Source organism: Lathamus discolor, chromosome 12 (assembly GCF_037157495.1).
Source record: "Lathamus discolor isolate bLatDis1 chromosome 12, bLatDis1.hap1, whole genome shotgun sequence".
Lineage (NCBI taxonomy): Eukaryota > Metazoa > Chordata > Aves > Psittaciformes > Psittacidae > Lathamus > Lathamus discolor.
Window position 1 is genome coordinate 5,116,719 of NC_088895.1, and position 27,298 is coordinate 5,144,016.

At 46.4% G+C, this 27,298-nt stretch overlaps 2 protein-coding genes across 9 annotated transcripts in view; one reads left to right on the forward strand and one right to left on the reverse strand.

Annotated features, from left to right (window-relative positions):
• GGT1 (gamma-glutamyltransferase 1) overlaps positions 1 to 1,341 on the forward strand; it is a 30,768-nt gene extending 29,427 nt beyond the window's left edge. For all 8 annotated transcript variants that reach the window (XM_065692902.1, XM_065692904.1, XM_065692903.1 and 5 more), the window contains exon 13: positions 514 to 1,341. In XM_065692902.1, the coding sequence (XP_065548974.1) occupies positions 514 to 657 (144 nt within the window). In that variant the 3' untranslated portion in view covers positions 658 to 1,341. The remainder of the gene's footprint in view (positions 1 to 513) is intronic.
• A 963-nt stretch (positions 1,342 to 2,304) lies between these two features.
• On the reverse strand, positions 2,305 to 20,630 carry GGT5 (gamma-glutamyltransferase 5). The gene is made up of 12 exons (XM_065692906.1): positions 20,219 to 20,630; positions 12,523 to 12,653; positions 10,893 to 10,982; positions 9,590 to 9,779; positions 9,199 to 9,356; positions 8,632 to 8,781; positions 8,092 to 8,225; positions 7,295 to 7,497; positions 6,793 to 6,884; positions 6,278 to 6,387; positions 5,662 to 5,769; positions 2,305 to 5,462 (listed from the first exon to the last, which is right to left on the reverse strand). The coding sequence occupies exons 1-12, from the start codon at positions 20,377 to 20,379 to the stop codon at positions 5,316 to 5,318; spliced, it is 1,674 nt and encodes a 557-aa protein (XP_065548978.1). The 5' UTR covers positions 20,380 to 20,630; the 3' UTR covers positions 2,305 to 5,315.
• Positions 20,631 to 27,298: the final 6,668 nt, after the last annotated feature.

Here is a 27,298-nt window from a genome sequence, read left to right on the forward strand (position 1 = left end):
ACCACTCACCTGAGCTGGCAGCCTCCTTCACCCTGAGGAATGACATGTCCCAGAGGCCTGAGACTGATGAAGTCTTTGTATCTCTCTCATCTCATGCCTCTATATTAGAAAAAAACATTCATACATAAGGCAGTTTTCTTCATCAAACTATGCAGAAGATCCTCCTTTAATAAGCATGTTATTAAGGTAACAGCTGAGATACCTGCCTGCACTGGGGAGGATGCCCTGCTCTATACAGAGCATCTATATTCCCCATTCCCAAACAGGATCCATCAGCTTTGGCTGTTTGCATATGAATATCAGAGTCTCCATGACCAGGAACAGTATTGGTAGCTCACACTAAGCAGCACAAATGCCACATCTTCCCAATTCCACCTCCTCAAAAGCAGGGCATGCCAGTGGAGAAACAGCATGTAGTTTTAGATCCACCTAATTTGGGTAGTCATGGAGGATGCAGGTTACAGCACATGTGCAGTTCCTCTCCTGTTGTCCTCATTCACTTCTGCATTCCAGGGTATAGAAGAAGAACTAAGGAAGAGGAAACACAACACCACGCGGGTGAGCGGTGGTGCAGTTGTGCAAGCCATTCTCAGAACAGATGAAGGATGGGCTGCAGCCTCTGATTCCCGGAAAGGGGGCTTCCCTGCAGGCTACTGATGCGGCTCGGCTCCTTTTTTCGGTGGTCTAGTGACACTGAGGTGTGTTTGGGGGGAAGATCCTTTAGGTCTGCAACTCAGGGACTTCTCACAGGAAAGAACAAATTTACCTGTGGTTCTATTGACAGAGCTGGGACAGTTCTCTACAGCCATGACTGAAGTGCCTGATGCCACAGCAGTCTGCTGAGACAGGCATGTCATATCAGGGCGTACAGTACTTCAAAAGACTGTTTCGCCTTAAAGAGTTTGCTCCCTGTCTCCTCTTCAATGCATGAACTGGGTACCCAGAGTTTCTGAATAAGCTCATTCGAGCTGCAGGAAGTGTTTCCCCTGCACAGTGTCAGCTACCAGGAATGTCCCTGTCACTGCTAGAGAAGAGTTGTTTTCTGTTGAGTAGATGGGAGTTACAGAACTCTGGGGACTGGAGTTTTTTAAGTTACAAACTAATAGGTCTATGCCTTAGCAGGAAGCCCAGCTCTAGACTGGGAGAAGCCTTCACAATCTCACTGCTCTTTCTTTTAACTAAAGATGTTTCTGCTTTTCACTTCAGTTGGTTATTGGAGGTGAGTGTGTAAGTGGGGAAATGGCTTCAAACTTTTTTATATTTCTGTTGAGAAGGTCTAAAGGGAAAATGCTACCTGTAAAACTCTGAGCACAACTAAATAAATGAACATGGAGTCACACATTTTTCTTGCCTGCGCAGTTGCTCCTGTGAGCAGGGGTGGTGAGAGTCTGTGTGAAAGAAGCTCTCCTGAGGTATTTCTCTTTTCTTCAAGCCTCTGATGAAACGAGGAGTTAAAAAAAGTTGAATCTCCAAAACATGGCTGTTTTTCTCCAGTTTGCTTCTTACCACATCAAACTGCAGGCTTGAAATACCAGTCTGAGGAAATGAAACCTCTAGAAAAGGGCACCCTGCAGCTACTCTTGTTAGAAGGTAAGTTACCGTTAATGAGACAGTGAATGACCTCCCAGAAATCTGTATCTGATCTGGAACAGCTAAGAGTGTTTGTAACTATGCATGAGGAGGTTTTGGTGTTCACCTACCAGCATGGACTAATACTCAGCCTAAAAAAAAAAAGCCAACTATTCCAGCATCTTGTCAAGCTCTAGGGATGTTTATAAATAGCAGTAACTGAACTCAGTTGTTTGGCTTGTTGAAACTTCCCCTCAGTTTGGAAAAACCTTAAAATACAGAATGCACCGCAGAGAAAATGAAAGGCTGAGATTTTAGGAATCAGGCCTCTCTTTCCCAACAGTTTCTGGAATTGAGGAGAGTCTACTTTCAAGGAATAAACTATATCATGCTTAAAGAGTCATAACTTTAACAGGTATATTTGCTTCTATCACTTCCACTAAATGAGAGGCTTTTACCACAGGTTGCCCAGGATGTGCTCTGTGCTCGTTTTTCCTAAGCTGCTACTGATGACAGTGTGTTAGATGCAGTAATGACCCAAAGTCATTGTGTTCCTTTAAGAATGAGAGTGGTCTGGGGACAAACCTGTATCCCTTTATCACTGAGCTGAGCACACTGAGTTTCCAGAATGAACAAGTGTTAGTTCTGGAAACACCTGCATCACAGTCCTCTCTCAAAAGCAGTCCTCTGCTTGGGTGTCATGGTAGGCAGCAGTTTAAGGACAAATTTCCAGACTGGTTTAAAACACTTTATTAAAAATATAATTTAAAGACTTCACCAGAAAACAGAGCGGCTTCTGTACAGCGATGCTTTAACAATCTGTGTAAGCTAAGTACAAAAATAATTCTCTCCTGTTGGCATGAGCATGAATGGGGAGAGACCAGAGTCAGAGGCTCCTGACTCAAGCAGATCTCAGCAGCAGTGAGGACGTGGCAGAATGAGAGCAGAGATCCTAGGGGAGGTGCAGTTCCTCAGCTTCACCAGATGTTTGCTAGTGAGGACTACAGGACTGCTGCAGTGGGAGATCTGCACTCTCATTCCTTTCCATATTGCAAATTAAAGCTCTGGTGGGTTTAAAAAACTGCTTAATTGGCTCAGTTTCAGTGTTAGTAGCAAAGTTGTTAAATCGCAGTGAGCTCTGGACTACAGATAATATTCCCACACTTTCTTGGTGGGAAGCAGCTGTGATATTGCTGCACTGGCAAGGTGATGGGCTGGATTACAGAAGTAATCAGATGTGAATGTAATTGGAGGCTTAGTTACCTGGTGACTTGTTTTTTTCTGCTACCCAGACATGATGGAGCATGGCCTAAGGCTGCCCAAAGCTTAAAAGGGAAGGGAGAACCACTCTGCCTGTCTGCAGCCAGTGCCATTCTCAATTGGTTTTTGTAAACTCTAGCTCAGTTGGGCTGGCCAGATATAACTTCATATCTAGCTAAAGCCAGCATCTGGTCTAGTTAATCTGTGTGGTCCTGAAATGTGAACTGCAGATGGGGTCTGGTACCAATAAGTGCACCCCATAGGGGGTTATTTCCGACACTAGAACCAATGTACCCAGAAACTGGTAGCTGAAGTGAAGGAGGGAGTTAATGACAATAGCAAATTATGTAGATTGAATATGACTGTCAAAACCCCCCAAAGGAATCCCTTTCAAATGAACGTAAACTGCCCCCCGTGCAAACTTTAGGCTGATTCCCTGGCCTTATTCACATTCAGACACATTTTAATGTTTACTAACAGGGTGCTGTGCCACTTCTGCTTGAATGAGCACCACTAATGGAGAAACCAGTAGTCCTTCCTGAACTAGGGATTTAAGACATATTCCACTAGGACGAGGAAGGATGGGGCAGTGCATGGAGCTGGCTCTCCACATAACAAATTTCAGATTTCAGATGCATGATGAAGTGCTTGCGGTTATGATCTGGCAGCTCAGAATTGCCTCTCATTAAGCTCATACATCGGAATCCCTTCTTATACAAGCTGCAGTCATGCTATAGTCCTTCGTGTACAACTTCCGAAGGAAAACATGTGTCTGGCTCTAGTCAGCTTGACTCAGCACATCATTAAAGAGCAAGTGAAGGCTGAGATTCCAACAAGTCAATGGCTTTGTTGGACAGACTTTGTGGGTAAGAACATAGACTTCAAACCTATCTGGCCTTGTTTGCAAGTGGGTTTGTGTGTGGCTTTGTTTGGTTTTTAATAGTATGTGCACAAGTACTTGTTATGGTGTTTACAGAGGAATTTTGTTTGTTTGGGTACTAGGAATATCATGGGCTGTGTGTGAGATAAGAACTAAAACACATAGGGGAGGCCTCTGCTACTGCCTTGCTCTGATTTGGCTTCAATTTCAGAAACACATACAATATTGTCTGTGCCCATAGGGAAGTACAGCTCATCAGCTTTCAGAAGATGGAGTTGTTGGGAGTCATGGGAATTGTCCCTGGTATTTGAGAAAAGCTCTGGGGAGGTTGGTTTTTTGGTTTTTTTCGGGTTTCTTCAATGTTTGATTCTTGGCCATTTTGAGCAAGGTAAAGTTATGAAATAACTGCAAAAGACCTTTTGTGTCCAGCCACATGAATTCTGTTCTCTCCTCCAGAGGATTCCTCTCTTTGTAGTTGTTCTTTTAAGACAGTGTGCAAGTTCTGCCTAGAGACTAGCTGTGGTAACAGGGAGTTGGAGCATGTCCTTAGACTACAGGAGAAAAGCATTCTGGTAATGCTTGGTAGTGCCGCATCACTTCTCAGCAAGCCCTGGTGTTTGCCTGGCCAGGCTGAGCTCAGGGCTACAAACAAGGCTTCTGGGCACATATTCTTTGCATGTTGACGAAAGTTCTAAAGCTCCCCAAAGTAACAGCTCTTCCACTGCAGGCCTCACCTGCCTTCCCAAATGATTTATCTTCTGCTGGCATGTGGAGGGAGGACTGGCATGATCTGGGACTCCTCTTGCCACAGGGAGAGGTGCCCCAGGGGAGCTGAGCTGAAGCTTGTCCACCCCAGGACCAGGGAACACACCTTGTCCAATAGGAGGCTTATTCTCAAAGTCACCAGTGTGCAGGGTTGAAGGATGCTTTGGCACAGTTACTCTGAAGCAAGAGTGTAGTAGGACAGCAGATGTGAGCTATGGTGAGCCAATTTCATCTGCCTCCTTTGGGAAAAATTGGGCTTCTTTGGGTAGGGAACCAAAGAGGAGGAGTGTGGGGTTTTACTCTCCCCTTTCCAAACCTACCCTCTAAGCCTGGACGCTTACGTAACGATTTTACAGTTCAGACCCTACAGACACTGCTTCTAATCCTCATAACCAGAATAGCTACTTACATTGCTGAGTCACAATAATAATAATTAGCTTATTGTGGCAAGAGCCTGAAAGAAACCAATTCTACCCTTAACTGGGACTCTCCAGCAGGAATGGAAGATACATCTGGGCCATCACAGTGTTCTCAGTGGGGCTTGGACCAGTTTTCCTTTCCCGTTTTGTATTATCTTACTCTGAATAGCTGACATGCTCAAGAAATAAGTTTTTCCATGTATCAGATAAGTGAGGGAGGGTGTAGCTCTAAACAAGGCTGGCTGACCTGTTGTATTGCCTGAGGGTGACTTGCATTCTCTGGAATTGGCTTTAAGCACAAGTTTTACCCATGCTCTTGGAAGCATCTTGATGGGAACAGGCAATACTGGCATGTCCGAGCCAAAGTACGTTCTGAATCTGGATATCTCCTGTAGTTTTGTGAGCTGTGATGGCGTTTCATGCTAATATCCAGCGGACTTCCCCAGCTTCCTTTTATCAGAGTAAGCGGAGATGCATTTTCCTTCCTTGGAAATTCCCTGCACAACATTCATTGCAAACTTAAATTTCTTTTCCTTATGTCCTCTTCTCAGCAGACTGCTTCTAACCTCCTGTAAGGGGGAGAGAAGAGGAAATGGAGTGAATGGGGCAGAAGCCTGAGGTCTTAGCATTGCCAGGTGTGAAAATGAAGAATGTACCTGGGGTCAGGGTGAAAAAGTGAGATTTAAGCAACCAGGATTTTTCAGGAGAGTTACAGAAGCAGTGTCCTTCTTACCAAAAGGAGAAGAAGATCCAAGCGAGGCCACTCACCTCACTGAAGTGGTCCTCAAACAGGATGCTGTCACCTTCAGTATGCATGATGGGAGCTGAAATAGCATGTTCCAGGTCATAGCCAAACCACAGCTTGTTTATAATTGCCTGCAAGGAAACAAATGCCACCCTAACTATGGATGGTGAATAAAAACCTGGGTCACATTCTGCCAGCTTCTGCACTGGTGTTAGGCCAGAGCAGCTCTATAGTAAAGCCTGCCTGCAGGATGGGGCAAACCTGGGCTGTAAGAGGAGCTGCACTGAACCAGGACTCAATCAGCACTCAACCCCAAGTCCTGCTAGAATAATAACAGAGCACATAATGATATTTCCCAGAATGCTTTCCCTGAGCCAAAGTGCTGTCCTTGAATTCATTATCTGCTGATGGATCTTACATCTTTATACTGACAATTGTTCTTTCTGTATTCAGCTCAGGTCCTAGCATGGACTCCTTCCCCCTGCTTACCTCCAGGTTAAGAAAGCTGAACTAAAACCACTTTTTCCTCTTGTGGCCTTACCTGTGTTTTCTTGATTTCTGAACAAGAGGTTTGTTAGACTTCAGCAGCAAAGTAATTCCTTTTGTTCAGGACAGGTTGTGCTCCCCTTATGCACTCACCATACTAGTAGCACTGACAATCCAGGCTCCACCTGCTCCTCCAATCACCAGCATGTCTCCTGTCTTGGAGATGAGAATGGAAGGCACCATTGCTGAGGGAGGCTTCTCTCCTAGAGCAGAAGCAGAGTATTATTCCTCCAATGTAGCTCTTAAGGGGATTGAAGAGATGCACAAGTTTAGCTGCCCCACTCTTCTCGCATTTCCCAAGGAAATGAGCTGCTGCTCATTCCTCAAGCTCAAGTCTTTCAGAGAAACGAGCATACTCGTGCCCACACCCCATCTCTCAGAAACTGGACCTTAATGGCATAGGCTAAATAGGCAGCATCTCTTGGTATGTATTCGACAAGACCACAAGTATTCAGGTCTTGCTGCAGCATATTCAACTCAGCTGAGGAACCGTGAGCAGCAATCCTGCCATCAGTGTTGATGTTCTCTCTCTTGGCAGACCCGGGAGATACACAGCCTGCACATCCATCTCCTGCCCTGTGTTTTATATTGGGGGTGTTAATACTCACCTGGTTTAATGCTTCTGTTTGCTATGCAGAAATCAGCAAGTTCATTGTTTAGAATGATCCCAGTTTGGTTAGAATACACAAAAGAGCCAAACCTGCAGGGGAAAGATGAAGCCTTTCAGTGTCCAGTGCTCTGCTGTTGTGGATGACATTAACTGACCCAAGGTGCCCTGTGGATTATCACTGTCTCTTCCCATCCCAAAATTGCCCGAGATGGGGTGTCCAAAAGGTGCTGCTGTGCTGGTGCCAGAGATGAGCTCCCTGTCACCAGTGCACATGGGGATTTGCCCAACCCACAGAAACTCCGCAGAGCTCAGCAAGTTGTTACAGCATTGAGGTGATTCTCAAAGACCTTTCCTGTCATATGAAAAAGCTGTTCACAAGTGAAGGCTGCCCACACCAGCGAAGCCCAAGGGCTTTGCATTTCTGGTAAACAGCTCTTGCAGGTACCCTGTGAACCTGAGAAGCGGCCTATGACACAATTACCAGCCCCCTGGCTACTCACGGGTAGTTGATGGTGCTGGTGGCAGACACAGCACTGCCATCTGCGGCAAGCACAGAGACGTGACTTGTGCCCTTGCTTTTGTATCTGTCGCTGTAGATGGACTCCAACAAGTTGTAATGGGTAAGTGGGTGGTCACCACGGGCATCTATTCGGTGTCTGGCAAGCTCAGCAAGCTCATCAGACAGCATGGGCCCCACAGTCTCCTGCAATGACAGCAAAGACACATAGCTTGAGTCACCAAAGGACAGGCATAGGGTCTTTAGGTCTTTAGGCATAGGAAAGTCTGGGGCATTCAGCCCCAATAGTCAGAGCCTGGGGACCTGAAGTATTCAGCCCTGGCCTGAATCCCCAGGCCACTCTCAACACAGAAAACAAAGCAAGCTCAGTACTGAGGCACATCAACACTGGCAAGAGCATGTGCACATCCCTCATCAGGCAAGTGAGCACCAGCCTATGGCTGAACAGAAACTGCAGACAGAGTGAATGGCCTAATCCTGCCTCTGCCTTTGTCAACTGAGCTGCAGTGCTCTTGACTAGCAGTTCTGAGTAGTTTCTTTCCTTCTGTGGCTGCAAAGCAGGACAGTTAGCACATTGCTCGGTACTGTGTGTTGACAGGCAGGATAGGCAGCCTGCCTGAAGCCTAAGCACACAGGCTAAAATGAGTTGGTGATGATGCAGGTTTTAAAAAAGAAAACCAGGAAATGGGATTTCCCTGCTCCTTCTCTGTCAAGCAGCAGTGTAGAAGCTGTCAGTGCTGCGGGTGTCTGTCGCTGCCCCTTTGTACCGTGCCAGCTTACCTGAGCTTCAGAAAAGGCTGGGTCACGCATGCTGGATTTTAGCATATTGCCGAACTTCAGGGCCTCTGCGATGCGATGGTAGGTTTCTCCCCTCTCCTCGGGGGCTGCCAGTGATGCTTCATGGAGCTTATACTCTATAGAGCAGGAGGAATAATTTTGTTAGCTTCAAGGCAATAGTTTTTTTTACGAAGTCTAAGAACAAAACTGAAAGGCACCTCCTTTTGCCATCCCAGGTCTTATCAAGTTTTCCCTGTGCTTTAGCAGGATCTGGATACAGAGGCAACCCAATACTAATTTCTGCTGTGACTTAATCCTTGAAGCCTTGGAAAAATTGGGCATCCTCTGGCCTTTGCAGCAGCTGTGGTGATGCTGATACACAGTAAAAATGAGCCAGGTCACCATCCCACTGTACAGCATGGTCACGCTGCTGTTTTGGCACCCATTATCACTCACCAGCTCCATTTCTGCCCAGGACTTTGCTACTGCTCTAGAGCAACACTTTGCAAACCCTTTTTTATTCTCTTTCCCTTAGGACTTTACCTTCCAGTATCTTGAGGATGAACATGAGCACAGCACCTCCCATGGGTGGTCCAGGAGAAAACACTGTGGTGTGGTTGTTCAGGGTAATGTTCAGAGCTGAGGACACCTCTGCTTTGTATGCCTTAAGGTCCTCCAGTGACATGTTGGACCCTTCAACAGAAAACCAGATGGGTAGCTGGCATTAGCACATTATCTTCTACCATCTACCTACTATGGGCTGGTTACACCAGAGCCTTGGTAAAGCTTCTAAAGAACCATGCTCCAAAATATCTTCCACCAAGCACACCAATGTCTTCGTGTGTCCTCACCTACCACCAAATTCCAGGACATCACAAAGCCTAAGTTGGACAGGCTAGTGCATGAGCACTGTGGGTGAATGCCAGAGCACCAGCTTTTAGTCCTGCTTCTATGCCCGAGTTATAAGAACTGGGGAAAGTTGGCCCCTTCCCATGCCAGCTACCATCCCAAGTGGCAAGTGAATGGCACATGTTGGCTCTCCCCTCATACTGCCTCATTGTTAGCCAGCTGCTGGGAAAATGCTTGTCTGCTAGTACATCTGGTACCTACCAGCTTTCCTAATGTCCTCCACCAGGGCCTTTCCTATCTGTCCCTCATAAAATGCTGTAGCTCCGTTTTCCGCTACAACCCTCAGTGTTTGCTGCAGCGCTGGCCACCTGAAGGTCTCTCCACGCTTCAAAAACCTCTGACCATCACAAAGTAGTGGGCTGTTAAAGAAAAACATCCATCAGTTTTCAGCACATGCTTACTCTGTCCTCAGCACCCATCCCTTTCTCCTACCCAGTGATGTTGTCTTTTAAAAACCCAGTTCTGTTCCCTCCCTCCCCATAGCAAGCATTCACCAAGCAGCAGCCTGTGCTCCAAGTCAGCATGCCAGAGGAAGGGTCTGATGCTGAGGGAACAGTGGTCCTCACATTGCAATTTCATTTGTGGGTCTTACCACAGGCTTTTTCCTGGACTGGCAAAGGCCGGGTGATGAATAAACTTCTCCATAACTGGGGAAATGACAAGCGGCTCTGAAAGGACCTTGATGGTTGGTTCAAACAGGGCTTTCCATGGTAAGCGGCCATATCGCTTATGGGCTGCTTCATACCCCCGAACTTCTCCTGGTACAGCAATCCAGCTGGGACCTGAAAGCAGACCAAGTGTCACACAGTAACAGCCCTGAGGTTTCACCTCCCTGAAAGCACTCCAAGGGAAGTGTGGATTTGTAAAGGCAATTGAGACTTCTAAAAGCAGGCTTGGTTTATTCACTATCTTTTTCTGTTCATACATTCTTCCGCCTCCTAATACAAGGGGTATAGAGAAGCCAGAGCCAGACTCAAAGGAGCACAGTGAAAGCACAATGTTGCAGCAAGAGAAATGGGAACTGGACATAAAAGAAACAGCACTACATGGAGCCTGCTCAAACACTAGAACAAGTGAAGCTGTTAAATTGTCCATCCTTGGAAAAAGCTAAAAAATGCGACAGAACAAGGCCCTGAGCAGCCTGAGCCAGCTCTGACATCCCCCTGCCTTGAGCAGGAGATGGAGCAGAGACCTCCAACTGTCCCTTCCAACCAGAGCTGTTCCTGCGTCCTTTTCTTCTTTCAAAGAGAAGAACATCTCCTCCAGCAGCTAGGGCACACCCTGGAAGAAAATGTGCTAAGGAAGGAGAATGAACGCAGCAGGAAATGAGGAGAGATCCAAGATGTGCTGCTCAAGTGAGTGCCTGCTGCCAAACCAGTAACAGCAGATGGATGTGGAGCATCCTGGGATGGGAGTAAGGTGTTAAAGAGGTAGCTGAGCTAAGCTAGAGCCCAGCAGTTCCACTCCTGATGCTGCCAGGTTGCTTCCCCAGTGTGAGCACACGGGCAGCCACACTAGATTGATTTTTTTTCCTTCATTTCCAGAAAGCCAGAGATGCTATTGACATATTTTTCTCCATAGGAACTGCTGGGAAATGAGTGCTTTGGGAAATCTGGTCTTCAAATGCAGACTTCCTATGAAGTTATAATGTTACGTTCCCTTTTCTCCTCCTGTTGTGCTCCCCACGCTCCCTGCTGGTCAGGTTGCCAATGCTACGTAACAGGCATTTTACAGACCTGCATTTTTCTTACTTTTGCAAAAGTAAGGAAGGAAGACCCAGGACGTGAACAATCAATTAAACAGAACTTCACATGGGGTCAGCAAGGTCCTAGGTCCGCCCACCCTAGCTCCGTCCACCCGTGACACAGCCCTCACGGCCCACTCTGTGTCCTTACCAATAGGGAAACCAGCAGCACAGCCGGACAATAAGTTGCGCGGAAACACTCGCGGGACCGTCTCACGGGCGTTGATCACCTCGACTGTTCCTAGGAAGGAAAGGGGGGAAATACAAACATTGTCCTCCTGGAGCGGGTGAACATCACCTTTCAGCAAGCTGTGGGCACGGCACAGGCCACAAGGCCAGAGCGCATGGGGCTGAACTGCTCTGGAGCCCTTTGCCAATGGGCCATGCACACTGCAGGGACAGGCTGCGGTCAGCACACAATCATCTGCACCCATGATTTTAGTTACAGTACAGCAGTGCCTGCCTGGAGGCAACAAAGGTACAGGGACAAGGCCAGAGCACGTCTCCAGCCACTTAAGGTCCCCTCAGAGCTCTTGGGCCTCGGACATGGGTTGGGATGCGCTGCTTCACATCTGATTTGCAGGTTCCTGACTTCCTCTACATGTGGGACATGTCAGAGACATGACGTGAGCCTTATGCTTGTTATTGGGCCATTTTGCAAGGGATGGTGAGGTACATCCATCATGTTTATAAGCAGAATGGAGATACCCAAAGATCCTCTATGTATCAGGAAGCTTGAACAGAAAAAAATCCCAATGCCCCTTGTATTTCAGGTGTTATTTCACCTCTTTCTCTGCCTTGTATTTATCTTTTTCTACCACAGTGCACAGAGGCAGCTGTGCTGCAGGAGCCCACAGAGCTACCTAGCTTACCAAGCACCTGAGCTGTGCATGTCCCTGTGCAGCTCTGTGCAGCAGGACAGTACAGGTAGCAGAAAACGACTGTTGGTAGGGGCCGAAAAGGAAAAAAAACAGTACAGGTGTTCTGCCAAATGATGCTATTGCATAAGAGCCACACAAGCACGTCCAGACCCGTGACTCTGTGAGGCTTCTTGGCAGTTCTTTTAAAACCACAACATTGTTACTGTGTCCGTTGTTGATTTTACTGTTTAGATCAATAAGCTTCGGGGAATTTGGGGAGCCAAGACAATTAAAAACCTCCAACATTAAAAACATAGATGCAAGGTCACAACACTAGGAGTTAAGCCAAGCACAGAAAGGCTCCCAGCAGGCCCTGACCATTGCTAGACTGAGATTTCTGAAATGAGAATGGATCTCTTGGGACAGAAAGTCTCACCAATGCTTTGGGGAGTCCTACTTCCACCAGCGAGGGCGGGATGAGGTGCAGCTGCCTGAGCTGCTGGTTCAGGATGGGCCCTGAAGTCCCAGCCCAAGGGCTCAACTGAGCCCTCAACCCCCCCGCATCGCTGCACACACCTCACCCTGTTCCCACCTGCCTCCATGGAACTGCAGCAGCAGCTCAGCACCACTCACACCTTGCTGCACTGTCAGCTATATGACTTTGAAATATAATTTAGGATTGCTTTGTGGGGGAAGGCGAGGCAAAGTCAGTTCATTTTACATCCAAAGCTCCTTGCCCCCCTGCCATGTTCTTGCTGCAGAAAGAAGATGCTCTCCCTGTAATGGATGTTTGGGTTCAGAAAAGTTTGTGATCAGAGAATGCAGCTTTTATCTTCAAAACTTTGCTCTGAGAGAACATGAAGGATTCTGACTTTTCCACGGCAGCTGCGTGTCTGCAAGGGAGACAGGGCTGGCCCATACCTTTGCTGGCATTATAGATGGTAAATACAACCCCACCACCCAGGCCTGAACTCTGAGGGTTCATCACTGAGGTGCAGATCAAGGCAGCGATGGCAGCATCCACAGCTGAGCCTCCGCTTTTGAGGATGTCCCTGTGGTAAAAAGAGGGAAAAAGGGCAGTATTAAAATCCAGGCATGCCAGAATGGAGGAGCCACAGGAAAATGTCTCCCTGGGGCAGCTGAACAGCAGCCCCTGCTTGACAAGAGTAACTAGCAGCTGGAGAAAGCTACTGGCAGCAGTGGGGGGGTGAGAGCACGGGAAGGCACCTTCCTCTGTGGGAGTGAGAAATCCAAATTAGTGGAAAAGAAGGGGGAGTCTGCAGGGCTAAAGAGCAGGTAGGGGCCAGCCCTGTGTGAGGCTGGTCTTCCTCCGGGCAAAGAGTAATGGGAGCGAGCTGCAGCCACTCACCAATGCTGCTGTCAAAAAGAGACAGCAAGGAGCTCCCAGGCATGGAGGAGAACACTCTCAGCAGAGGAGACAGCTTTCCACATGCTGGGACCCAACCAACCGGTTTCTAGCTCTCCAGCTACTGTTCCCAATAAAAAGGACTATGCTGGTCAACAGGACAGGGCCACTGAAGCAGGAACGATGGGTCCATGTGAGAAGCAAACTCCTGAGACTTTACATGTGAATTAGCACAAAATTCAGGCCTCACTTCACTGCTCCTACAATGTGCCTTCCTGGACTTACATGATATTAGCACAAATATCCCACTCCCTCCCTGTATCCCCAAAGCCAAAACAAAGAAGCACCAAAAAACCAAGTAAGAAAAGCAAACCTCAACTCTTTCTACCTAGGCACAGGGATATCAAAGAATAAACTGCCATTAAGGCAGCCTCATGAGCTTCTGGTGGAGAAACATGTCTTAGCAAATACTGCCCTCAAGCACACCTGAATCATTTCCTTGCAGTGGAAGGACATGGAATCATTTCCTTGCTGTGGAAATGAGCTGGGGTGGGGTTTCCTTGCACAGCCTGCCCATAGCCAGCACTGGCATTTGCTAGGAAGGTTTCTGACTGAATTGGGATATTACTTAGATAATGCACAGCCAGAAGGAAAAGTGGAATAGTTCATTAATTGCAGTGCAGCTGCTCCCAGCAGCTGTGATGGAACACAGCATGCACATAGGGACTGCTGTTTATTTTACATCCATTGATGCTGCTGGGACCTGCTGGGGCGGGGAACAGGATGCTGCCAGCAGGCACACTGATTGTGGCTTTCCTTTGTTTCTCTGAGTGCCTTTGGAACCATTGCCTGTAAGGAAATGGACAAGTGGGACATGACCACGCTTCCTGTTTGGTGTCTGCATGGCTTTTAGCCTCCCGAGCTCCCCGGCTGTAGCTCTGCAAATGGAGACTGAGGCTCAGGCTCACCCATCCGTCTCCTCGCAGCAGGGGTAAGAGTCTCACCACATGAATGTCCCTGGGTGGTGTTTTCCTGAAACTGCAGCTTTTTAAATGTTAACAATAGAAGGGAAGGACACGAGGGCTTCCTAAGGAACTGAGTGACCCTGCAGAAGGCCCAGACAGCATGTCAGAAAGTTGGGGAAACAGGGCACAAGGACCACCATGCTGGCCCAGGACAGTGCTCCCCAGAGACCCTGGCCTATGTACAAAGCCTTGTGCCTGGGAAAACCACGGTTCTGAGGTAATCTGCAGTGAAAAACAACTTGCAAAAGAAATTGCAAGACTACGTAGTATTCATTTCAATGCAATGTACGAAGACCTCAACATGGAACGTCAGACACAATTTCCCAAAGCCTGAAAAGCATCAGATGATTCTCACTCAACTTCCCAACCATATTCCCTCTGAAGTGGGTGCCATACACAGCTCACCACGTCCCCAGAAATGCTTGTGCCTGAAGGAGCACTCCCTGATGAAGATCCTCACCCCTTCTTGTGTCATCTGCTGATGGTTGGCTACCTGCCCTGAAAGATGAGTCTTTCCCTCTCCCCCCACTGATCTGCACCAAGCCAGAATGCTCTGCACTGAAACTGCATTAACTTAGCATGTCCTAAAGGGTGGCCACAGTTACCAATTTATTAGTTTAATATTCATACACTTAAGTGGCCTGTTTCTGGATGATGCTGAGATATTTTTGTTTCCAAGTCTTTGTTTCTAAAAGCAACACTGTGGGCTAAATAACCTTTAACTACTGCAAATGTAGTGCACAAGCACAAAGCATACAAACCTGAGAGTTTCTGAGCATGACCTTCTCCATGCTCCCGCCCTCCAAAGCTCCCAGTTAGACACAGCCAGGATAACACAAGCCGTGTGAACTCCAGTTTGTAGCTGTGTCTCTGGCTCCCACTGGGACCAGGCAGGACAAATGAGGTCTAAGTCTCAGCAGGAAAGGTGTCTTTACCTGCTAGAGAGAGCACAAAGCCTCTCCAGGGAGCTGAGACATGAACAGTTACTGCCATTGGCAAAAGGCACATAGATTTCCTGAGAGCAGCAAGGAACGAGGGGGAGGAGGACTTTCACCGGCCAGCAGAGGGACTTCAGCAACGCTGCCAGGATGGAGACATCCTGCCTGGCACGGCCAAGGCAAAGCAAGTACTTCTTGATGAGCAGCGATTACTCCAGGGTGTTAATCCACCCAATTGTTTTCAGAGGGGTCATGCCCCCAACACTGGCACTGTACCTGTCTCAGAAAGGCAGGAAAGCCAGCGACAGGCTTTATTGTTCCTGCTCTGTAACCAGCACAGTGGCAACTTGATTCTTGGCTGCTGCTCCTTGGTGCTGCACCTCGCTGCAGTGAATCCCATCAGTGGGAATAAGCACTTTTCCTAAATCTCTCCCTGGACCTATGCTGGCTTTTGCTTTTGCCAGGTGGAAAACAAACAGATGCAGAGCAGTGCACGGCAGAGCTCAAACAGCGTATCGGTAGGGAATATAAAGCTTTTTGTGTGGCTGATGGTAAAAGCTTCTTCCATTGCCAGGAGGTAAAGCTGCTAAGGTAAAGGTGGGTTTGGGTACTACTTGCTGCCAGGGCAATCACCTCCTGTCTCCTCATGTCTTCTTGACATGAGGACAAAATACTGAGGTGGCCTTTCATACCAAATGCACATCCTTATGATAAAAACCGCTCTGACTCTCCTTTTAGCCTCCAGTCCCTCTTCATCAGTGTTTCACTTCACCCAGAGACAAGTTATCTTCCAGCACAGGGCCCCTGTCTGGACCAGATGACTGCACAATATTGCTTTCAATTCCCAATCACCAGCAGGAAAACCATTCACAGCAGAAGAGCCAGCCTTGTTCAGCACTGAATATTGGGCACAGTTGGCTAAGAGCAGTTCTAGCACAGGACCTGCCAACAAGCATGCCGACACACTGGAGGGTTCTTGAGATGGCTCACTTCCTGAAGAGAGCCAGAGCTGCATAAAGACCTCAGAAATTCGAACCTTACACCATCCAGAATTTACAAGCACCATTTCCAGAGCTGGAAAACCCAAACCTGAAGATGACAGCTGAGCATAACTAAAGAAGAAGAGCACCAAACAGGGGCTGTCCCCCATCTCCTGTTTGTACTAAAGAATTATAGGGCCACACAGTTCTTTTACTGACCCTTCCTTCACAGCTGAACTACCAGTAAGGGAAACACACGGGCCCTGAGGTGTTTCTCCCAAACCACCATCCCCCTTGTTAAAAGCCAGATTGCTCTTTGGGCAAGAGGTCGGGTTCTGTTATTCCCAAGAAGTTCAACTGGAAGTTCTATTAGGAGAGCACTCAAAGACTCTGTCTTAAACAGCAGCATCTTAAACCAACACTGTATCCTGTAATGCCCCAGGAATTTCATTGCTGCTGCTGACAACTCACAGAGCATGTGGTTTGGGTTGCTTTTTTTTTGCCTTTTTTTTTTTTTTGTAAAAGAAACAACATTTTTTAATTAAAGAATACAATCTGTAAGTAGGTCAGAGATCCGGTGCTACTTTAAGCTTAGACGGTAGATGCCGGACCAGCGTGATTTGGTTCATGCCCATCCTGCAGTGAAGGTACTCTGAGCATCCCCTGCAGATTCCTGGGATCTGGGAGTATTTGTAGGATAAAAGAGGTGGCTGGAGGGTCCCAGCAGAGAGAGCATCTGCAGGGTCAGCAGGGGACAGCAGGGACGAACCAGCACCGTTGGATCACCCTGTGCTGTGCCTGAAGGGACTGGCTGCAATGCCTCCTGCTCTCACCAGCAGCATGCAGGCTCACAGGTTCAGTTACAACATGTGGTTTTCATTTGGCTCCAGCTTTGCTAGACTGAAGCCACCAAGCCTCATTTCTTTCCCACAGAGCTGGAGGCTGTATGTGTCCACTAAAACCACTCAGCAATTACAGAAAAAATTAGACTGAGAAAATTTGCTGGTTTACCTGATTTTGCTTGATTTAAGCTCCTCTAGAAAATCTGTTAGGAGGCTCTGCAGTGTGCAAGTACAAACCCAGAGATGTAGTTTGCCTTCAGTTCAAACAATCCACTCTAATTTAATGCATACGTGTGGTCATCAGTGGGTTAACCATTTTCCGTGATTTCTAAGCAATAATAGTGGAAATGAGCCTGTTCTAATCCCCAGCTGCAGCACAGCTTCCTTGAGAAAACTGCATCTGGTAACAGCCATGGCTTTGGGACATGAGAAAAAATGAGGAAATTCTTATCCCTGGTGTTCAGTGCTCCCCAGGCTGGTCCATGAGCAAGGAGAGTGGCCATGTCCTGCCTCAAACAGGGAGAGGAATGAGGTGGCAGAGCTGTGAAGCAGGATCAGGGCAGAAGAAAGCCCATAAAGTTGAGCAGTTTAGCAGTGGGGTAATGGTGTGACGGTAGGATGAGAAGACCAGAAGCAGTGACTGCACAGATTCAAACACCAACACAGGAGACGGGTACATGTGGGAAGGAGAAGTCACAGAGCTGGGGATGGGGCAGCAATGAGGCAGAAGAAAGACAGCAGCAGCAGCAAACGGCTCAGCAGAGACTCGGGAGCTGCAATACAGGTCCCAGCTCTTGTGCATTGGGGATCTCGCCACTCATGCTTGCTGTATAACTTCTCAAATCTACAGTATTCCAAGTCCAAAAAGCCAGTACAAAAATTTGTCAATTTCTGCATAACTGCAGAAAAAGATCGACCCAGTGCTTAGTAAGAAACAGGAAAACCCAAGATAAATCATTTCATCTTGCTTCCTCTCTCCTAAGACTCATGGATTTGGGAGTTTAATTATTTTTGAACAACAGAAGTCCACAGCATTGTTGTAATTTCAAACCCACCTGCTGAGTGGCTGGGCAGAAAGAGGCTGGGTCTGTGCATCAAGGGATGCTTCACTTTGCCCAGCTCTTGCTTTTCTGCTGGAATTAAACTGCAAATGAAGTGGCAGCTCATGGGGACAAGAGGCTCTAATGGCTAAGACTACTCTGAAAAAGTGGATTTTATTGCTACAACTGTGACAAAACTCCTATATGATGCTATAATCTTGTTCAGTGAAGATTAGAGAGAAGGCCACTACATGCTTCTCAGCTCCTGATGCTCCCATCAAGACCTTTGGATCAGGCTCAAGGAAGCCCTCCCCCTGCAGAGTCACCCAGGAGGTCAGTGCAAGAAGTACCCTGAGCAGCACAGATTGCTCTGAAAGGCAGAGGCTGTGATGTGGTACCCAGCCAGTACAAGTGCCATGCTAGACTTCCTCATTTATACTTCTTTATATTGCTTTGAGAATTAATTTAGTGGTGACTCTCATGTGCTAATAGCTAAGAACTAAAATGCTACATACAGATCTAACAGCACAGAAATGTCTGAGAGAAATTAACAAGATCACATGGAGCACAGAGCATGTAGGAAGCTTCCTCCAGCCACTACTATGGGCCAGTAAGGACAAAGAGAGAAATATGCTAATGACAACGAAAAGGGCAAGCATACAAAGCTTCTGACCACAAGCTCTGTTGCAGAGGAACATTTTCATAAGCTAACAGTTTTATTATGATCTATTGCAAGAACATGAGCAGATAGCTCAAGCTGGGAGAACAACACAGGAGCTTGGTTCATTCCAAGCAGAAAATGAGCACACAGGTTTCCAGGAATGGCTGGAGGTGAAGGATAGCAGGAAAAGCAGCAGACAGCATGCAGCAATAGGGGAGCAGAGCTAACCACTGGGTGGTATAGAGAACCAAGGTGAATAGTGTTGGCTGGGGAGATCCAGGGGGCTTGGAAGGGCTGGGGGAGAGAGCTGATACATTTGGAGCATGATACATCAGGATGTGATGTGCAGGTGTCCCAGGCTGGGGAAATGGGGGAAAAATGTGTGATGGGAAGTTGGAGCAAGGGCAGAATTCTGTGGAGATCATTGATAAACTATTTGTAGGAAATCGGGTGGTCCATCAGAGTGCAGGGGCACAAATGGACCTTGTCAGCAAGTGCTGGAGGCACAGCTACAGCAATGGTTGAGGTATTGCAGAGAGAAGAGAAGGAAACAGATGACAGCCCAACAGCAGGAGCCAGCTAGCCAAAGCTTATCAGTTGTCCTCCTGATCACAGATTTCTGTAACTCTCACTTCAGTGCCTTCCAGCTGATTCTACGATACTTTAAGTAAATTCCAATAGCTGCAGAACAAGTGCTGTGGTTTTCCCAGCAGATTCTTTGGGTAATCCAATAATGTATTTTCCTCTATTTCCATTAATACGGACTTAAAAGATACTTATTCTGCCCTCTGAAGAACTAACCTGTGGCTTAGCATAAATAAACCCATATGCAGCCACGGTACCTTTTCTCCAACTACTCAGAAATGCTGTGCCACCACATCATTGCAAGAACACACGTGCGACACGGCAAGCATGGTGTAATGGCACCATGTCTTACCTCACTCCTCCAGCCACAAGGCAGAGCACACAGATCAGAGCACATATCCGTTGCTGGAGCATCCAGCATGTAGCTTGTGAAGTTCCATCCTTCTATTTTCATGCATAAAAGCATTTAAGAACTGAAGTAATTAATAACATAAGGGACAAAATGAGAGGGAGATTGCTACACTACAGGTTGCTACAGGTCTTCTGGCATGTGCAACTAGAGTTTTTTTTAAACCTAAGTATTTCCTTTCAAGAGATGGAAGTATGTCTTTTGTAGTTACACTGTCTTGGCCAAATTCCAATTAAACCTGCTCTGTGCTTTCCAATACAGTGTCTTTTGTCATAGCAGATATACCTGCTGCAGCCTATAGTCCTTACACACCCTAAAGGGTGGGATGCCCAGTTCCCCTTATCCTCCCAGCTGCTGCTCTCTACTCACTCCTTTCACTTCTTCCTTAGTTTATTCCCAAGCCACTTATCTGACAGACTTACCACCATGAAGTAAACAGTTCATTTCCTGCTCTCCCACTTAAAAACAACATTGTACTTGTATATTGTAAATATCTGTACCTTCCAAAAGACCGTGTGGTTGCAGTGCTGCAAACTTTTGTGACATGGGATAATGAAAATAAGCAACAATCACAGAGGCAGAGCTCCATCTGCTCTCTGAGCTGCTCCACTGCAGACGGAGAACACCCACAGAGCAGCACTGTTGCTTAGCCCCAGAAGTGGGGACAGGGCAGAAACCCAGTTCACCCCCATAGTTAGTAGTGTCCTGTCAGTCCAAGTCCACGACACACACAACAGATAACCCGCAAACCCGAGCGGTCCATGCACATACCGGCCGATGACAGAGCAGGTCTCAGTGTCAGCAGCCACGGCGCCGTGCAGGTACTGCTGAGGACCACACCTGGGTTGAGTCAGGATGACCACAAGTGTAACAGCCACAGCCAGCACCCCCAGGGTCAGCAGCACCAGACAACAGACCTTCCCTGTAGACATCTCTATTCCGATGCCGCTGGAGGCAGCTGGGAGGCTTTTACTCCTTTGTGAAGGCGCCTGGTTTGCTCAGGGTGGAAGCAGAGGATCCCGGCGGGTTTGGAGGGAAGTCCCGCTGAAGTGGGCTCTGCCCTCTGCCACTGGGAATTACATTTGCTTAAAGAATAAAAGCTGCTAAGAAGGAAGCGGCATACTCCTTCTTTCCTGCTCTCTCACACATGAGAAGCTTTTCACTCTCTTTTGTAAACTAAACTTTTTCTGGCATATCCACCACGTGCCTTTTTTTTAAGGCTCTTATGAAAACATTTAACACATTCACTGCTGGAGCACTTTAAAGTGAAATCTCTACACGGCTTATTGGCTTCACACAACTTCCCTGTCTTCACATCCTTACCACATAGAGCAGATCACCAAACGAAGGCAGCCTACATGGTGAATCACTGGGAAAACTGTATCAATCCTACACCGGGATTGCAAAGTTGGGGAATTTTGTTTCCATAAGACTACTCAGAGAAGTAAAAGCTAAATACAAAGCCATAACCTTCATATTTACTCTTATTTTACGTTACAGTTTATTATAATCTTATTTTTTTCATCATTAAATCTTGCCACTGCCCACACCATGGATCTTCTGTAAATGAATATAACAGAATACCTTGAATAAAGCAGCACACCTCTGCACAAAACATTCAAGCTAAAAACTCTGAGATCCAGTCTGTACCACTCAGCAACCACAGCGCCCAGAAAGTGAACAGCTGCTAAATAAAACCAGACCCAATTTCTAACAGAGCAACAGTGCAACTAGGCCCCGTTAGCTCAAGAGCCTCTTAATTATACAGTTCTTCTTGCACTTCAAAAGCAAAAGACATGGCTCCATATCTGCCTTCTGTCTTTCTAAAAGATGTTGTCCGAAATCCTTTTCCAGCTGGATTTAGGAGAAGGGGAATCACCTGCGCAGATTCACACTTGTATTTCACTGCAGACTGAACTTGTACTCACTACAATTCCCCATAGCTAAGTAATACTATTTCATGTATCATATCTCAAGAAATGGATCTAATAGACTAAACTGTCCTTTTGTAGTTGTATCTTCCTGTAAGGTTATGTTGGGGAGCTGAGAATGGTCCAAGAAAAATACACTGGTATTTAGCTGAGATAAAACCATAGTCCCTGGGGAATATCATGGCTTCTCCATCTCTGTCTGATTTGGTAAATACACTTGGCATGTGCAAAAAAGCCTCCACAGCTCTAATGTGGCTCTATTTTACCCCATTGTGAAACATTGCTAATCTTGTAAAATGTCTCAATTCCTATAAGACTTCCCCTTTCTATTTTTGACAGACTACTCTCTAACACTTAAAGAATCATCATTCTGGTGGGTTTTTTCTTTTGGGGGGAAGCTCTTCCCTTTCAATTCACATCAGCGCTGGAAACCCTGATCACTCAGTACCAGCAGACTTAAGGCTCAAGTCGATTTTACCCATTTACTTTCATCAAACGCCATGGAGAACTCAATTGCAGTCTTTTCCATCAAATTCCAGTTTCAACTCAGCACACCAAACATCCGTTTGGAAAATAAACCCTTGTGCTGCCAAGGAGGAGACCTGGAAGAGGCAAGAAAAGTAAAAGAGAACATCATCTCCCAGACCATGCCTGGGGAGGCAAAGACTTGGTTATGATCTATTCCAACAGATGCTCTCACAGGCAAACCCATTTGTCTTTTAGATACACAAATGAAGACTGAGCCTCCTTCTCTCTTCCAATGTGTAACCTTCACAGTCTTGTTGGTGCAACACTCAACTTTCACCATATTATGCTACAGAGTCTATGCTGACCCTTCCCATGTGAGAGGCTACTTAGCTCTCTTGGAACTCAGGTATTTAATGACCCTTACAGGCCAAGATATACTCAAGGACATTTTAATTAGAATTGTAATTGTTAACAGAATCATCATTTATTAACTAATAAATAGGCACAGTATCTTTAAACTGCCCTTTATGTTGGGGTCCTGTAACATCTTTGTCCAAATCTTCTATCAAGAAACCAAATTTGAAAATTATTTAAAATCTGAAGTCCAGGCATTGATAACATTGTCATGAACACCACAGCTACTTCATGGAGGGTAAGAAGTCATCAAAGGATAAAAGTCCTCGGGTTTTAAGAGCAGAGGATAAATTACTACGTGAAGGAGTTGGGAAGAAATTCTCTTTGAGGGTAGATTATTGCAGAGATATTGAAGGGTCTTGACCGTTGGGCTTAGTTGGTGGAGAGAGTACACAGACAGTCTAATCCCATCATCTCATGACCAAAGGGACCAGGACAGGCTTTGGGGGCACCAGGAGCTTCTCCTTCAGCTTTGCTGGGAACAGACTGCACCTTTGCTTGTTTTGGCAGCAGTGGATTGCACTAAACCAATGTAATTTTACCTCAAATTCCAACAGGTTCTTGACACAGAGCTACTACCTGTAGAACTTGATTCTCTGACATTGAAGCTGGTTTCAGAAGATGACTGGTATCAGTCATGTTTGGAGAAAAGAAAGCTGGTTGCTGGTTGAAAGCCAGCCCTCAAAACCAGCTTTAGGATCCAGCAGGTGAAGAGACAATCCCAAAGAGCACCAGCATCTACATGTGCTGCATGCATGCTTTTAACTCAGCAGAATAAAGACGGAGTTGCAGATCAAGGAGCCATCATCTGCAGGATTCATGACAGTCCAGGGCTCAGCTAAAGAAAACAATGTTGCTGCCTCATCTGCAGCAAAAGAGTAGGTTTGTGGTATGAACAACCCCCTTTTCAAGAACTGTGTTTTCTCCATGCATTCCTGTTGCTTTCCAGTGTTTGAGATGAAGAAAAGAACATCATTGGACAGAAAGCCAGACATTTGTACTCAAAGAAAAGCTGACTAAGATACTGACCCTCAATTTATCACTCTCCATCTCATCTTTTAAAAATATAAACTATACAAGAACCCTATGTACACACCATGCCATGAGGCATTCTCACGCTAGTGTCCTAAACCTCCTTTGCTTTTGTCTGTACAGTGTCCAAATTACATTGCAACATATTCAAGAGGATGCCTCTTGAGAGGAGAAGCAGAAACTGGTGTTTGCTTGCAAAGCATTGTCTACAGTCACCAACCTCTTACTGTAATAAATAAGTGCCTTTCCAAACTCTAAACCATTGGACAAGAGTCTAGGAATGTTTCCAAGAGCATGCAACCAAAAGCCAAACTGGATGTATTTCACACAGTTTGTCTCCTCCTCTAGTCATGTTATTTATAATCCAGGAATAAAGCTTTGTCTCTAGATGATAACTGAATTACAAAACACATAGGAAACATGCTGGGAATTTACTGTTCAAATCTTCTAAGAGACATGGCTGTGAGTTCCATAGATGTTGGTGCTCATGATCCATTTGTCTCAGTACAACCCTTCAGAAACTAGAGAAACACTAACCTTTGTGCATTGTTTTCCTTTGCACACAAAGAAGTTTTCTTTATTGAGGGACATGGGTTTGCTCCCACAAAGCTGGTTTGTATAGTTTTCAGACATCTGGAAAAACAGATACTTGGAAACCGGAAGCTCTGGTACTGAAGAACTTCTCATTCATTTCTCTTTCCTCTGTTATTTCTCAGAATTCATTATGAAAGCGAAGCACATAAACTCCTCTGCTTCTTTTATTACTGAAATCAGAGAAGGGAAACATGCTCTAAAATTGCTCATGGACGTATGCTTCACTGAGATTAACATTTAAGTACCTGCTGAATGAAGGCTTTCTGGTTTTTCTTTCAGTTTTAAGGCATGCCAGAGAACAACTCTCCTGGTTCTAGCTGAGAAACTTGGCAGTACTTCATCTCAGATCTTGGAAACACACTTCTACCTGCTGCTGTGATGGTTAAGCGCATTCCTCTTACAATCCCTAAAAGAGTTTGAGGGTGATCACCCGCAGTCCATGTGTTACGTGCGCAGCAGTTGGGCAGTGATGGATAACTTGGAGGGGGCAAATCTCTATCTTGAAGAGGACATGCATCAACAACCCAACACTACTCTGGCACTATTTTCCTCAGCCACACTTTCAGTTTGCCACTGTGTGGGATCTCTGCAGGCTATGAGCATAACCAAACGGAAAGCACTTGAACAGGACAATCACAGAACACGCACCGTTTCTCACATAACTGAAACCAAAAATGGACCCAGCCGAATCTCAGGGACTACTCTACCTTTGTGCAATTTTCCTAGGTTAAAGGCAGACCTGCTGCCTCCTCCTTCCTTTCTTGCTGGTGACAAAGTAATGTCTGAAAGAAATCCTCTGTCCAACCCAAACCTAAACATCCTCTATTTTTACAATTCTATCAAATTGAAAGTCAACTATTGCATGGCTCTGCTTAGCAGGACCCATAGCACAGACCACTGCGCAAGGGAAACTTTTCTCATTAACTTTATTTGATGAGAATATCTAGGCACAGTTTACTGCACAGCATCAGCATTTTATCCTTTCTCTAACAGTGCAGCTATGCTCAGTATTATATTAACAGTGAAACCTTCTCATTTAGTCTTTAATCCTTGGGTGCTCCTCTGGAGCAAATCCAGCAGTTTTCTTAAAGACTAAACCTCATTAGTACAATTACTATAGCAGCTGAAAGTATTGACATTAGAAAACAAAAGGGAGCTTTGTGTGCATCCAATGACATCAACAGTAAACTCTGTCTGAACCTTGTATTCACTAAATAAGGCCGAAGTATTATATTATTCATCCCAAGGGATATCTGTGGAGGCTTTTACCTCACATGAAAACACTAAACTCACAGGAAGTACTAAATAGAACATATATGTAGTTAACATGCACCTGTACCTGTATGTAACAATATATACCTATGCAGCTGCCACCATATGCTTTATAAGATCTCCATAAACCACCATCAGTGGAATAATGGTTCACTGCTATGCTCAGTTCAAGTTACCTGGATCAGGATTTGCTCACTGGGCCCTGTGCAGCCTTTGGAAGGCCTTTGATCTGCACAGAGCACAGCACAAGGCAGCAGGATCTCTTGCGAAGGGCCTGGATTCACAGCAGGAGCCAGGCCGATCGTGAGCCACAACGTGCTCACACTGCAAACCTGGCCAGCAGATACCGGACTCCTTGAGATGTGTGGTCAACACATCAATGGAAGTTATTATCTTTTTCAGGCAGCACCTGAAATACTGCATCTGTCATAAGAGCTCAGCCCTGAGAGCTCAGGAGGACATGAACAAAAAGAGCCTGCTAAAAGTCAAGTTCCTGGTGAGAAGAGGTGCCACAAGCTCAGAGGGGAAATACAGAGGCACCTCCCTGCCTGAGCTTGAGCTGAATGCTTTAACCTCACACAGAGACTTTGGGAACTCCTCTGGTTTCAATACACCATGCCAGGGGAGGTTGAAAGACTTGGGCTTGGAGCTGGGCTGGGCTGTTCTTTATGGTGGAGGAGGAGACATGTAAATGACTGAAAAACCCATAAGCTTGCCTGTGTGTCTTCCCCCAAGCCCTCTAACTGCTTGTCTAGCCCCTATCACCCTGGTTCCTAACTCCACCTCCACAAAGCAGCGACTCTCCTTCATCAAACATCCCCCCATCTCCAACCCCCTGCCATCCCCACACACTCTGTGTCCCTGGTCCATGCTCCTTTATCACACAGGTAGCCGATACATGCCAACACCATGCAGGAGCACGAGAACAAACACTCCACAGGCTGCACATACTGAGCCCCACACAAGTGTGATGCCACATCTGCATTAGGCTGTTTGTGTACCTGGTGCTACTCTTTCTGTTATTTAAAGTTCTTGAAGTCAGTTAAGGGTACATAGAAATAACAGGGACTTTTGTCATAAGAGACAATCTGAAAACAACCTCGTCCTCTCAGAAAGAGGAGCAAGGAGGGGAAATACTTTTTAAAAATCCCCTAAATGAGAACTGCAAAGCAAATGAGAGCAGGCTTTTCTGGGATTCCCAGGTAAACGACAGAGCTGCACTGCTGTGCACAGCGAGCCTTTCCAAAGTGCTTAATCACACTGAAATCTTTGAGTCGGGAATCAAGACCAGGATTAGCATCTGGAATTAATCTCGTCTTCAAAATGAGCAGGAATGCTCAATCAGAGAACAAATGGAGCCAAACAGATCTCACTTTCCTCTTGAGAGAGCAGGCCCCTTCTCTGCCTACCCTTGTAGCTCTTCCTGAGAAATGAGAGCATTCACACAGCACCCCCATGGGAGTTTTGCAGTTTCCCACCATCTAATTGGAATTCAGTGACATCCACCAGCATCAGAGCTGGTGCTGAAATGGGGAGGGAGAACATGTGCAGCTGGTGTAGAAAGGGTAGGAAAGGATCAGGACAGGCCTCTGGGAGGTTATAAGCTGCTGGAAAGGCGCACTCACGCTTGCCTTAGACTCTCCTCTCATGTCCCAGCTTAAACACAGCCTAAGCACTCAGAACCACTGCCATCTCTCCCTGCTGCACTTCCAGCTCTTAAGGACAATAGGTCCTGGAAATACAAGACAGATGTGTCAGTGATGCAAGTCAACAAGGATCTCACAAGAACCAGCACACAATGTGCAAGCTGAGTCCCTCTGCAAGGGAAGGAGGGAAAAGCAGGTTCTTAACTGCACTTTATGATCTTCATGTCCTTCACAAGCAAAACAGAAGCTGAAAGAAGAGAAGCTGACAGAAGGAGAAAAAGCAGCTCCACAAACAGCCCTTGCCATGTCCTGGTGCAAAAAAAGAGGGTTATTGCTTACTGTGCAAGTACAGACATAGGCTCATAGCTCTGTCTTGGTCCCAGGGAAAACAGCATTGCTTCATATTGACTTTTCTGAATGGCCCTGGGAGTTTGTGTGAATCAATCCTTGTCTTGTGCAAGAATACAAGAAAGTGTTTGCTTTCTTCACCAGGA